This window comes from Notothenia rossii (assembly GCF_949606895.1).
Source record: "Notothenia rossii genome assembly, chromosome: 9".
NCBI lineage: Eukaryota > Metazoa > Chordata > Actinopteri > Perciformes > Nototheniidae > Notothenia > Notothenia rossii.
The window spans coordinates 63,615,745-63,629,130 of NC_136907.1; the positions used below are offsets into that span (position 1 = coordinate 63,615,745).

Consider the following 13,386-nt stretch of genomic DNA (forward strand, 5'->3'; position numbering starts at 1 on the left):
GTGGGAGAAGTTGTCAGATCTTGTACTGAGTAAAAGTATAACTACCAGAGTGCAGTACACCGTCACAAGTAAAAGTCCTGCATTCAAAGTCTTACTAAAGTTAAAGTGAAAAAGTATAAGCATGGAAATATACTTAAATTACCAAAAGTAAAAGGACTTGTTGTGAAAATTGGTCGATTTGAGTAAATGTTCTTAAATTACTTCCCACATGTTTTTTAGGCAGTGTTGTTAAGTACATTTACTCAAGTACTTACTTACAGTATTTTACTTGAGTATTTATATTTTTTTGCTGCTTTTTACTTCTACCCCACTACAAATCAGAGGTACAGTACTTCTACCCCACTATATTTATTTAGTTTGCAGATTTGGAATAATGAGGCACTTTAAGACCCGAGTACTTCTTCCACCACTTATTTGAGGGATCAGTTGTTTTCTCTGTGCTGCTTTTCAATCACAATATGTGTATCATGTTGTTAGAGATTGTTGATTGTTTTGTGTTCAATTATGTGTTGGTAGTGTACACTGAAGTTATTTGAGCAAACATACGGATTAATAAGAAAGGTTTTTATTACATTTCTCTGCAAACATATCCGAGCTAGACTTGTTACAAATCTTTATGCAATATTGAGACATTTTTAATCACACACACCCCCCCCCCCCCCCCCAAAAAAAACAACATTGAAAGTTCAACGCTAATATACTAGTGCCCACTGAAAGTATAAGACAGACATGGAAACATCCACAGCAATGCATTCAATAATATACACACAAGTAGTTCAAGTGATTACATTCTTACAAAAATAATCACTTTCAATGAATTAGTGTCTGCATACATTTATATATATTCAACACGTTAAGATCAGCTGCTTCAACAACAGACTATTTCATAATAAACACACTTTGTGAGTGGCTCCATGGGTTTTCTTAGAAGCATTGCCTTGCCAATCTCTCCTCGTCGACAGCAGTTTGCAAAGCCTCTACCATTGCTGTGGATGACAGATAAGACATAATGAATAAAGGCCGAGCACATGCGTCTACACAGATTTAGGTCCTTCATGGCATTAGGTCTAAACTGAGCTGATCCCAGAAAAATGGGAAATAGATTCTTGACTACTTTTTTCACAATGCTGCATCATATTTAACAGCAATCCAAGAAGGTTAATGTTGATTTTGTTTCATAACATATATTGCTCATTGGAAAGAAAAGATCAAGATGTAGTTTGTACAAACCCATGAATGTCTTGGCATAGTCCACCAAGTCCGGAAGTCCTTCCTCGATATTGTAAGTGCTTTTCCCCATTGCATTGTAGAATTCATTGGCTTTCTGAGAAACAAAAGTGATACAAGTGTGAGTAAAATGCATTCCCACTTGTCTTGTATGCTGTAAAAAAAGGGCACGCTTGAGGACACTTTACCTGGACCTGTGCATACACCTTCTCCTCCAGCTCTGCCACATGGGAAATGGAATCATACACACTGGTATCCGCAACAGATTCCTACAAAAGGCACACAAAAGCAAACAGAAACACATTTAAAGCAAATTATACAAAGGATACAATCAATGTTAAAATGTAAGTATATGTAGTGCAAGCTGACCTCCTCTGTGGAGCTTTCTAACGGCTCTTGTGCCTGTACTGCACAGTTGGCCTTGGAATTGCCTTTCAGTTCCTTCACTCTGCAAAAGATTAGAACATGTTTCAAGTTTTCTGTTCATAATAAAACATTTGTTTCCTATAAAAAAAATAAAAACTTATATTTTGAATCAAGTTAAACTAAATGTGTACCTGTCAGCATAACGTAGAGTGTTCATTGTGTATTCACAGGAAGCCAGGCCTGGAGACACCATAGCAATCTGTGGATGGAGAGAAGGAAACATACATCTACGAACTTTCTGTACTTACACTCCCACATGTTCAAATTCAAACAAGTTTGGGGTTTAACTTACCATGCAGGTCCTGGACTTCTCTCCAATAAAGGAATCCCTGAGCACTTTTGTCAATGTGCTCATCCGGAAAGGAATGTGGTCGCTGTTCATTCCCAGTGAACGGATACACTCCTACAAGACACAAGAATGACACACAGGCATATTGGGTGTGTTTTTAAAAAATTCCTTTTAGGTGCTGTGCTTGCACATTTATAAATATTCTGGCAGAGTTCTGGGAATGTCAGATACGTTTTGCATTTGGAGCATTGAACACTTTTTGTCATTTGAAAGTACCAGAGTTACTTCTTACGTTCCCAAACTAAGTTGTAAGAGAGAAAATGGTGCTCATCTCACTTTTCATCCACAGCCCCTTATCTTGTGTGCACCACTCCACAGCAATCAAAGCGTACCTTGAGAGCCAGCAGGCTGCGGTTGATCTCGGCCGTCTCCACCAAAGTGCTCCGGTCATTGCTGCTGACGTCAGTGCCGCGCTCATTGCCAGCCAAATCAACAAGAGAAAACTTGCCGTGCATCGTGGTCGCACGGTCGTTGCGCCGTAGGACAATCTGAAGGATGGCATGGGAGCGGGAGGAGTTGGCGTTGGCCGAGGTCTGGCCTGATGTTCTGTAGAAACAGTAGGCAAAAGGAAAGTCGTTAATGTTGTATATTTTTTGAGCTGAATGACACAAATATCAGAACTAAAGTGTACGTTTTTAAATAAACAAGAAGTTAAGAGGAATGAAACCTTATTTCATAGAACTATGTCGCATTAGTTTGAAACATTCTTAAAACAAAAGTACCTGCATGAACTGCCCATCTGGATAATCTTGATGACCTCTTCTGATGTGGTCACATAGACCTCCTCCAGGCCCACCACCTGGACCTGCTGTCGTTCATCCTCCAGGACACGGAGCTTGGTCTTCTTATTGAGTAGGTCATACACCTAATTCAGAAAAGGATATTTTGCCTTTAGCATAACTTGAATAAGCAGTTCAAATAAATGCGTTCATATAGGTAGGTTTTTTTCCTTACTTTTCCATTGTAAATCTCGAAGAAGCTGACATAAGCAGAGAGATCCAGGTTGGCATACCTTCTGTGGTTCATATAGGCGAAAACATCCTGGGCTAGAAGGGAAATACTCAAATATTATTCAAAGTGAAGCTCTCATGTAGGTAGGGCTGCTCTTAAAAAGGATTGTTATTATCAACTAATCTGTAGATTATTGTCCAAATTGATAAATATAACATTAAAATGTCCAGATATCCCAGTTTCTCTAACTACAATTTGGTGTCTTTAAATGTTAAGTGTTGTCTGTGCAAAACCAGAATATAATCAATTAAATATGATATAAAACCAGTGTCTGCACATGTTAGGGTACACATTAAATGACTTTTTAAGATGGTTGCAGTCCTACCTGCCATGGCGTAGATTCCCTTTGAACTGTTCTGCTGCTTGCCTGTGAAATCACCTCCCATTGTCTAGAAAAATGGGCCAAAGAGGTAAAAAGATGAATAAATACAATTCTAGTAACTTGGAAAATATGTCAATAAGTCAATGCCATACAGCAATCAGAGGCTTACATGAGTCTTCCCACTTCCAGTCTGGCCATATGCGAAACATGTTGCCATGCCACCGTCGAAAATGGACTGCACCAAAGGTTTGGCTGCGAACCTTAAGAAAAAACAACAACAAGGGGCTTAATTTTTAAAAATCAACGTAAAAAAAACGAATTTGATGCATGTACGTTTTCAACATATTTACTCCTGATTTACACTGTAGTTCCAATAAACCCATACTGAACACTGCCGTGTACACTTTCCCTCTCACACAATGTTTTCACAGCTTGTGGGCAATGAGACAAAAACCCACACAAGAGAGAGAAGACAAAGTGAGATCCCTTATATGATATTCCCAAGAAAAAATATTCTGATAAACAGACGATTGAATCCAATCAGATCCATCTCCTTGCTAATTAAAATGGGATGTGAGGGAATTACTTGTAGACCAGTTCATTGGTGGCGGTCTCGTTAAAGGAGTAGTCGAAGTGGAAGACTTGGTTGTCCAAGTACTTGGTGAGGTCCACCTTCTGTTTTGGCTCATGGACCAGCAGTACCCCTTTCCCAGGTATAGACACCACATCTATCTCTTTTCTGGTAATCTCTGGAATACACAAGAATGTTAAAATTAAACAAATGTCACAATATGTATTTCACTGTTTTGTTAATTACTCCTTTATATGCAGATACAGTTCACAATATGTTTGAAATCACTTCCAGTATACCTGGTTTGTTAAAGGGTCGCTTGCGAACGCATACGCTAATCCTGTGAGGTTCGATCTGTGAAAACACAACATGAGCGATAAGTATAGCTGTAATGGCAAACCAGCGTACTTCTTAAAAAGGTACATTGTTCTTGAGTCCAAACTAACATGGTCAGTAGTTGATAAGGGGGTTATTTCCAAGGTATCTCTGAAGTGTTGGATCATCTCATAGAACTTCAGGTTTGGCCGAGAAGCTTCTCCAAACTAAAAGGGAACAAAGGGAATGTGAGATGGAGTTTCCCTCATGTCAAACTTTGTAAGAAAAAAAAGAAAAAAATAGACAAAAGATTTTTTTTTAACTCACCTTTCCCCTCTTTGTCTGCCCATCGGGAGGCTTTGCAACACTAGACAGCCTTTTGCTGCCTTTGTTTATCTCTGGGTGGGCTACAGATTTTCTTCTGCCTAAAGTGCATAGAAATAATGTATACTTTCTTTGTTTGTCAAATAAAAACACCCTAAAAACTTTACATATCATTGTCATCATTGCAATACCCAATACATTTGAACACATAACTTGTATAAGCCTCAGATCATTAACCACCTGTTCATACTACTCATGGAACATTGAGTTGATATGGTCTATGTGTGTTTAATTACCAACACATGTTTGTCTTAAATGAAACAAATAAACAATCCTATGCAGGAGAAAAAGAAAGCTGCAATTGTGGCAGGACTGTGAAGAGCTTTCTCTCTCTCTCTCTTTGTGTATGGAATATGTCTATAGATGTAGGTGATCTGGTGGATACATATCATTATGTTGATGATAAATGATTTACTGACATTTGACAGCAAACGAAGTAGGCATTTTCTCCGGTTCATTTTCCTTTACTGACTGTCGGGCAACATACAGGGTCTCAGCTGATGAAGCCTCATTCTTTCTACGTTGCTGATTAGAAGGTGCTAGAAAAAGGTGAAAGAAAGGGTGCATTTGAGTTAAAAAGATGACAAATTGAACTAATCGTAACACATATCTTTGAACTATGTATATACTTAGCAATTACAATATATGCATGTTTGGGGCAACAAAATGTGTCTTGTTTTCTTTGAAAATGTTCTAGTTTGTGAATTATTTTCTCTACCAACCAGAGGGTATGAGGAATGATGATGGGGGGGGATCCTGGTGAACCGGTTCCAGGTTTGCCCGAGTAGACTCAGAGGTTGGGACTGGTGCGAGGTCAGGGGGCGGGGCCGGGACCTGGAACATGCACGTCTGCCGGTTCTGAGATCGATTGGCACTTACTGAAAGTAAGACAAATCCAAGTCAAAACAGCCGCAGTATGATTGTTAGTGTCTGACAGTAAATATAGTAGAGTATTTCAGGCAGGTTTTTTCTGGGGTTAGAGGTTGTGTGGTGTTATGGAAGGAGGACTGAAAGCAAAACCCATAGTGACAGAGAAGTGCGCAATGAGAGAGATTATCAGAGGTAGAGGAAATCTTTAAATTTAAGTGCGGCAGATGATTACATATTTGAAATTTGCATATAAAGTATTGCTAAGATTAATAGTGTCACAACATTCTACAATTCTATCTTAAATGGATAAACAAACTAATACAAAAGTTTTAAGAAATGATACTGAGCACGCTACACCAGAAGTGAGAGCAGATTCATGGAAAAAGAGATAGTTCTACAGGCTCAGAACTACACAATACCCATAGTTGTTTATTTGCATCAATGTGTCGTAAATCATTAAACTAAAGTCGATGATTCTTTAGGAATAGTCAGTGGCCAGGCCTATCAAGAGTTTAGAATTGTGGATTTAGTTTGCACTTATACCCTGATCCGGTTAACGAGGAAGTGATTAGAAAACTAATTATGCCGACCTGACTCTTCAGCCTTGGGGACTGCAGGGGCTTTTGGAAGGAAACAAGCTGTTAGGAGCCAATCTACAGGACATGACAATCTTAAACAAAACAAATGAATTATTTACATACAGGAGAAAGGGGCAGGAATCCTGGATGAGCGCAGTCGACCCTCATACTTCTACGGAAGAAAAACAGAGAGGGAAGAATTACTTATTTCAGTTATTAAGATTTTTTTAAACGATTGCATCCAGGACTAATGATGGACCTATGTTTTCCCAATACAAACCATGAGTAAAATTACTACTTAACTTTGAGATTTTCTGTCATTTTATTTAGAGTACTTTTGGAGGTAGGATGTCAAATAAGAGTAATTTGATCATGGCTGGCTGGTAGGGCTGTACCCGAATATTCGACTATTCGAATATTCATTCGTTGGCTGACTATTCAGGTTTCAATTTCATTATTCTGATATTCTTTTTTTTTCCCCAAAATATTTTTTTCTAAATGTATGCTATTAATAAAGGCGAATTGCCATATTCTTATACTATATTTATACCTTTGAATTGCACTGTCAAAATGTGGAAATATATACAATCTCAGCCTGTGCTCCTGACATCGCGTTCACTCACAGTCACGAACGCAAACGGGATGCTTCACTTCGCTTCACCTCGTTTCACCCACAAAATGCCGAAGACTTCAGCTGTGTGGAACCATTTTAAATTGGACGACGGTAAGTAAAATATGTGCCAAATATGCGATAAGAAACTGGCCTACCACGGTGGCACAACAACTCTGAAAAGTCACCTGGATGCTGTAAGTAGTAGCCTAGCTTAACTTAGCTGTTGTCAAGTTGCCATGAGGAAGCTGCTTTATCCGCCGTTTAAACTAACGTTACACATGATAAAAATGTGCACTTACTTGGCTTGGAAAATAGTTGCAAGCAACCGAATTGTTTTTTTATATTAGTTTTTTTTAATTTTATCCGAATAGTGAAAATAATAGGAGTAATGTGGGAACATCTGGGGCTAAGGCAATTATTGACACAAAGTTGAGTAGCTCAGCCTAATAACAACTTGTGTCCATAGGTGCATCCACACATCCCAGCCATCAACATCCTCAGCAATACAGCAGACCCTACAGTTACCCTACAGAGGACACATTTAGTTTTAATGTTTGCGAGTACGGAGACAATAAATAAATATAAATCGTAATAGTATGCTCTTTCTGCGCTCCTGCTTAACAGCGTGTTGTCAGGTGTCTCGGATTCGGAGCGTGTTATGAAACCTTTTTAAAAAAAAAAAAAAAATTATTAAAAAAAATACAAATCTCTCCGCACCGAATATTCGCTGCTGATTACTACCGAATATCCGGAGCCCGAAAAATGGTATTCGGGACAGCCCTACTGGCTGGTTAAACTCTTGAAATTGTAAATGTTCAAATTCAAATATGATGTTACAAGTTGACATTGAAGAACACGCTGCCCTAATCCTTTGTTACGTGGAAAATGAATTTATCACTTACCTTGTCTAGAGCAGGAGGGGGTGGCTCGGTGGCATTGTTGGTGGCATTCTTTATGTGGTCCAAAAGCTCTGGATTGAGTGTGCATAGCTCACTCAAATCAACCTAAAGTCAACAACAAATACACCTTAAGTTAAATTATGAAACATGAAATAATGGACCAACAGAATAAGGGCTATTTCACATAAATGGGTGAAATGGGTGTCAAAAGGGCTTAGCTCATAAAGGTTATCAATACCATAGCCGCGTTCACACCAAGTACTTTGCCGTACTTAGTTCCCAGCACTTAGTTCCCCTATGGAACTAAGAGCCGATCGCATTCACAACGGAATAAATTCCGAGGGAAGATTACGCAAATGAGCCGCTGACGTCACTTCGTCTTCTTCTGCTTTGGGTTTACTGGCAGGCCGAAAATAACTTCACGGCGTATACTGCCACCTGAAATCCCCGGAGTTGGGGACTGGCTTCAGTAGAAGCCTTCCGAGTAAATCGCTAGAACGCCGACACCTCCTCATCACTCCACATGTTTTTTTTTTGTGTTGCCATAAATTAGTCTCTCTGCGTTTGTGCGCTGGGCGAATGCTAATGCTAATAATGCTAATGCGAGGATAATAAAATGGCAGCTCTACAAAACATTTCAGAGTTTTAAGGGGCATGGTTTGCAATTCACCCAGCCAATCAGAACTGGGACACTTTTTTTCCTCCAGGAGTACCACCTCTCTAACAGGCACTTAAAATGGGGGTAAAAGTTCCCGGCACTAAGTGCTCTTTTTGGTGTGAACGCGACATAAGGGGTACTAACGGAACTAAACGGGAAAAGTATGGGGAAAAGTACTCCGGTGTGAACGTGCCAAATTTGTTGTCAACGAGTTAGGCAACCATTGGGTATGCAAATTACATGTAAGAGTTTAAAGTTTTAAAAACAGTAGTACGTTTTAAATATGTTGAAATCATGTTAGACACCAATTCAAATTAAATGTTCATGAATGTTTAGCATTATACCAGGCTAAAAGCAACAAATTGTTCAGGAATCTTCAAATCCTTTGTTTAATACATTTAAAAGTCCCCTATTATACTGTTTTTCAGTATATTATAGGTCTCGGATATATACAAAACATGTCTCTGAAGTGTTTGGCTCGAAATACCCAACAGATCACCCATTGTAGCATCCCATAAACCCCTCTGTTTCCGCCCTGTTTCAAAAGTGCTGATTCTCTGTCTGTTACTTTAAGGCCCTGACACACCAGGCCGAAATCGGCCGTTTTCGTTAGTCGGACGACGAAGCTTGACCTGTCGCCCAAACTCAATTTGGTGTGTCCCGCACCGTCGGCCGTGACACGCCTTATTTGGCCTTTCATGGCCGATTCAACATGTTGAATCGGCCCTGCGTCGGGTCGGCGTGACCTCCCGCGTGTGACGTAACACGGGGGACACAAGGGGGAGAGCGGCCGGTGTAACGTATTAATAAACATGGATCCCAATGCTAGTTTCGACAAAGAAGAAGTTGAACATGAATATTCAAATGCATATGACGGACCACAACCTTATAATTATGAGCCTGCTAGGCGTCCAAGAGACCAGGAGCAGCCAAGGATTAGAAGAAATAGCAGCCATCGGAGAGAAATTGAGCTGTGGTGTAAGGAGAACCAATGGAGAACTGGGCAGCTATCTTGGTGAGTGACCGGCGTTAGCTACAGAATGTTAGTTAACGTCACATCACAACATTGTAAAGTTAGCTATCATATATCAGGCTATAACTAAAGTAGCATTGATAATATAGTAACGTTACTGGCAGGGCTGTTGATACTGATCCATAACAGAATAGGGGGGGGGGGGGGGAGAGAGAGAAGTAATACGGTTTCCTGATAAAGCTGTGGAGAGTATGTGCTGCAGGGAGGTGGATGCACAACGCACCCAGGAACGAACGCTAGCTCCGGTCCTTTTTACTGTGGACTCAATGTCCTGACAGGCTTGTATTTGTGCAACCTGCACAGACACAATACTGCACCATGATTACAAATGGTGAAATACAATGTAAAACTACCGAAAAATACCAGGTCCTTAAAACACAACCGCTCTACTCAACGCAACTCTACCCGCGGTCAGAGAGCGGAGATGTGTCCCCTGTGTGATGTAATATGACGCATTTCACGTATGACCTTAAAAAGAAGCCGTTTTTAAGAGCAGAGCTCAAAATTGCTCCTTTCCCTCTGAATTCCTGCCCTTATGTCTCGTAAAACATATCAAATCCTGCATTCACTTTTTTAATTGTAATTTTCAAGCAAGTTTAAGCATACATTTAGAAAAAATAAAAACCTGCAAGATGCTCTTTAAGGGCGTCCCGTCGTCGAAAAAAATAGTGTCGGGGAGGATAAAAAAATAATTTTGGGACGAGTTAAAATAAAAATACCCTGCTAACTCTACTAAAAACGGCGATGAAAATGAAACCGACTGCACGTTTTGTGTAGCACACAGTTATTAAACCTCCTTGTCAACATAAACACACGCACAAAACATTTAGCAACCCGCGAAATACACACACACAAAAATATATGTCATATGTATTATTGCTACATAAACATTATATCGCAGTTTTAGTTTAGCCAACTCCGTTTCTAATATGCAATAAGACTACAACATGCGTCTATGATGTATTTTCGAGCTTTGCAATCCAGACGAGATCTCTCTCTCCCGTCTGTGTGCGAGGGGGCGGGGCAGTTTGTAAAGGTCTCCTGACTGTGTTACAGACTGTCATCCTGGTTAGTGGTTACTCTGGGTTCTGTCTTCAGGACAGTGTTGGATTTTTTGTTAATTGGATGGGACTTGATTTGATTCAATATTAGAGTAATTTTCTCATTTGTTTAAATATATTTGGCCTTTGTTCATGTGATTGACTGATTTACTCAAATAAAAAGGTTGATGAATTATCATCTAATGATTTGTATGATGTTTTATTTATGTTAAAGGTCACTTTGAATGATTTTAACTAATGATAATGTAGAAAAACTAATATTTTAAATTCGGGACGGTCCACATTAATTTCGGGACGGCTTAGATTGTATTTCGGGACGGTTCCGGGAGGATGGTGAAAAAACTTAGTCGAGAGCCCTGTAATGTTATCGAGTTAAAATATCAATATTGTGGCTTTCCAAGTTAACATTGATTGATATGACTGCGATTAAATCAGCATATACTTCTGCCAGGGGATGCCACCCCTCAAAATCTCCTGCCACCCCGTGAATGTGTCTAGATCTGTCCCTGCACGTCTATAATCAAATTATATTATGTCATTATATAGAATTACTTTTTTTATTTGCACATCCAACAGATTGTTTTCCAGATACTCTGACGGGTTCACATTATTACACATTCTGTGTTTTCTGGGTTTACTCACCTCCTTTCCTCTGCATATATTTCTTTCATTCCATTCAACCATAACTACGTGCTTGACACTATCCGCAGACTTCACCGTTGCCAGATGCACTCGGCCTGTTTTAAACATAAAAACGTCACCGTCAAGCTTTGTTAACAACATACAGCGTTATTATTTGGGTAAAAATAGAAGGGTAAACGTTTATTTTTAAAACAACAGCAGCTCACCATCGCTGCGGATGATTTTTACAGAGAGTCCAACAAGAAGTCTGGACAGGCTGGTATCCATTTTAGCTCCTTTTTCTGTGCAGAGAAATCAGAGTGCAAGTAACGTTAGCTTTTGAGAAATTAGCTAACTGATGCTACCTAGCAGGTATGTAGAAATCACTGCAAAACTACAGTCTTCGACAAATGAATGCATACCACCCCATACGGTAATATTCGATGATAGTACTGTCTTTGTTAATTCGTTCGTTTATTGTTTATTACCAACAAACGTAAAAAAGATTCTTACCTAAAGCGTCAACGCTTGGTCAACGCCGCCAAACTTTCAAACTGGTGTTATTTTCGGGTATTTGTCAGCTGATTGGTCGTCGCTCTTCTTCTATGGCTGTATTTTTTGAAACTCAAAATCCAAATTGGCGTTATACTGCCACCACCTGGACTAGTAAGGAATGACATCTGCAATGAAATGGAACAAGAAAATCACAAATTGAAAGTTTCTTGATCTCCACCTTCAATGCAAACTTCTGAGGGGTGGAAGTAACTAAATCTGGAGGTGATTAAAAATGTAAATTGAATGATTGAGTGTTACATTTGACCTTTTATTTGAAACAATGTCTCTCTGATATCAACTCGTCTGTGTTACTGTCTTCTGTCAACAATTCATCATTTGCAAAACCAAAGTGACATTTATAGTTTATCCTAAGCAGTTTTTTTTACTCATGGTTCATGGCTTTTGATTGATATTTTGTGTAAACGATACATATCAGTTTGGTGCTCTTGTCAATATCCCATTGATAATATGAGCAAGCAACACTGTTTTATATACAATATTCAAACCAATCTAATTTGTATTCACAAAAGAATTATTTTTAATATTAATGATGAGTATTCCAATTACTTGCAATTTATTTTCAAAGATTTTTCATTAAAACTGTCAATGATGTGTTTTGATTGATTAAGTATATATTATTACAAATGTTAAATAAACTTTAATCAAACAAACTTACACATTAATCAAATCGTTTGAAAATGTATTACTCTTATTTTTTTATTTCACACGTGTTTTATCCCTCTTATTTTAATTTCACATTAAGATTTAATCTCCTCCATTTGAATCCATTGATTGTTGTTACTTTTAATCCTCATACAAACTACAGTAGGCATACACATTGTATAGGTTTATTTTTAGGCCCATCAGAAATCAATCTGTTTTCACTGATTGTCACTGAGGACAATGTTGGAAATCGGTTAGCAGCACTGTTGTCATTTACACAGTAACACTCTGCTGCTTCCTGGTCAGTCCACAGTTATGGCCATTACATTCCCCTAAACACTGATTTATTTAGCCTACTGCATTTCATCCATGTGACCACAGGATTCCTGTGTTTGTCCACATGCTCACTCTCTTCCCACACCCATTGCAAACCAGGCACAGCAGATCAGTCCCCCATCATGACATCAACAATCAGGGACAGCTGGAGAATGACCCATAATGCAGTTCAGATTTGCCTTCAGCGTGGGAGGCTTCCCATTTTCCTCTTTTCTTTTTGCCCCCCACTCCTCAGTGCCCACACCCACTCAGCCTCCAAACCTTCTAACTATACACAAGCTGGACTTATGTATACACATTCCCCGCAAGCGAACGCTGACACATGACAAATCAAAGGTCTAATAAACAGCTTGTGCTGAACAATTTTCCCCCCACCACCAAAGGATGAAAAATAAACAAATCCCTGTCGGTTTGGCTCAGCCAGGCCATTTGGTAGGTCTGTCTGTGGATGACTGGGTGGCCCAGGGCTGCTCGGTGTGAGGCCTGGGATGGAGCCACAACTGTTTCCTGTGAGCAGCCCAACCCCCAGAACTTCTCCACAACTGGCTTAGTGGGTGGTATTCCCCTCCTCCTTCTTTTCCTCACATCCCCCAAACTCCTACACCCTCCTCTCCAAGTGCTCCTCCCCCATTTTTCCTCCCCTCCAGTCAGTCAGTTAGTCCGTCCACTCTCACAGCTTCAGTTTGAGGCTAAACACTTCCTCAGTGGCCTTGAGTGGATGAAGAAGGCTATACACGTTTTTGTACTTCTGTGTGTGTACTTGGACCTGTCGGCTTGTTTGTTTTTTACATGCGTGTCAGCTCTATTATGACATTAATTGTAATGTTTGAAATGACCACATATGTGCGCCTGATCAAAGTAAACCTTCAGCATTTACCTCAAATAATTAAAATA

General features: G+C 39.5%; 1 protein-coding gene across 2 annotated transcripts; it reads right to left on the bottom strand.

The window, feature by feature from the left end:
• Window positions 1-648: 648 nt before the first annotated feature.
• Window positions 649-11,532, bottom strand: kif2c (kinesin family member 2C). 2 transcript variants are annotated; one of them, XM_079650516.1, is made up of 23 exons: window positions 11,452-11,532; window positions 11,166-11,240; window positions 10,960-11,054; window positions 7,569-7,670; window positions 6,177-6,225; window positions 6,066-6,095; window positions 5,328-5,483; window positions 5,025-5,144; window positions 4,549-4,646; window positions 4,353-4,448; window positions 4,206-4,260; window positions 3,922-4,084; window positions 3,505-3,595; window positions 3,339-3,402; window positions 2,957-3,048; window positions 2,725-2,867; window positions 2,335-2,548; window positions 1,946-2,056; window positions 1,785-1,852; window positions 1,597-1,675; window positions 1,416-1,496; window positions 1,231-1,324; window positions 649-986 (listed from the first exon to the last, which is right to left on the bottom strand). In XM_079650516.1, the coding sequence occupies exons 2-23, from the start codon at window positions 11,224-11,226 to the stop codon at window positions 925-927; spliced, it is 2,124 nt and encodes a 707-aa protein (XP_079506642.1). In that variant the 5' UTR covers window positions 11,227-11,240; window positions 11,452-11,532; the 3' UTR covers window positions 649-924. The 2 variants fall into 2 exon arrangements, with proteins under 2 accessions (XP_079506642.1, XP_079506643.1); XM_079650517.1 differs by lacking the exon at window positions 6,066-6,095.
• Between the last annotated feature and the right edge of the window lie 1,854 nt (window positions 11,533-13,386).

Excerpts from the sequence above, each read along its gene's own strand:
- kif2c (XM_079650516.1), bottom strand. The coding sequence starts at position 11,226 with ATGGATACCAGCCTGTCCAGACTTCTTGTTGGACTCTCTGTAAAAATC. Across the intron at positions 1,853-1,945 it reads AGAAGTCCAGGACCTGCATG|ATTGCTATGGTGTCTCCAGG; the intron begins GTAAGTTAAACC and ends CTCCATCCACAG. Across the intron at positions 987-1,230 it reads CTATGCCAAGACATTCATGG|CAATGGTAGAGGCTTTGCAA; the intron begins GTTTGTACAAAC and ends TGTCATCCACAG.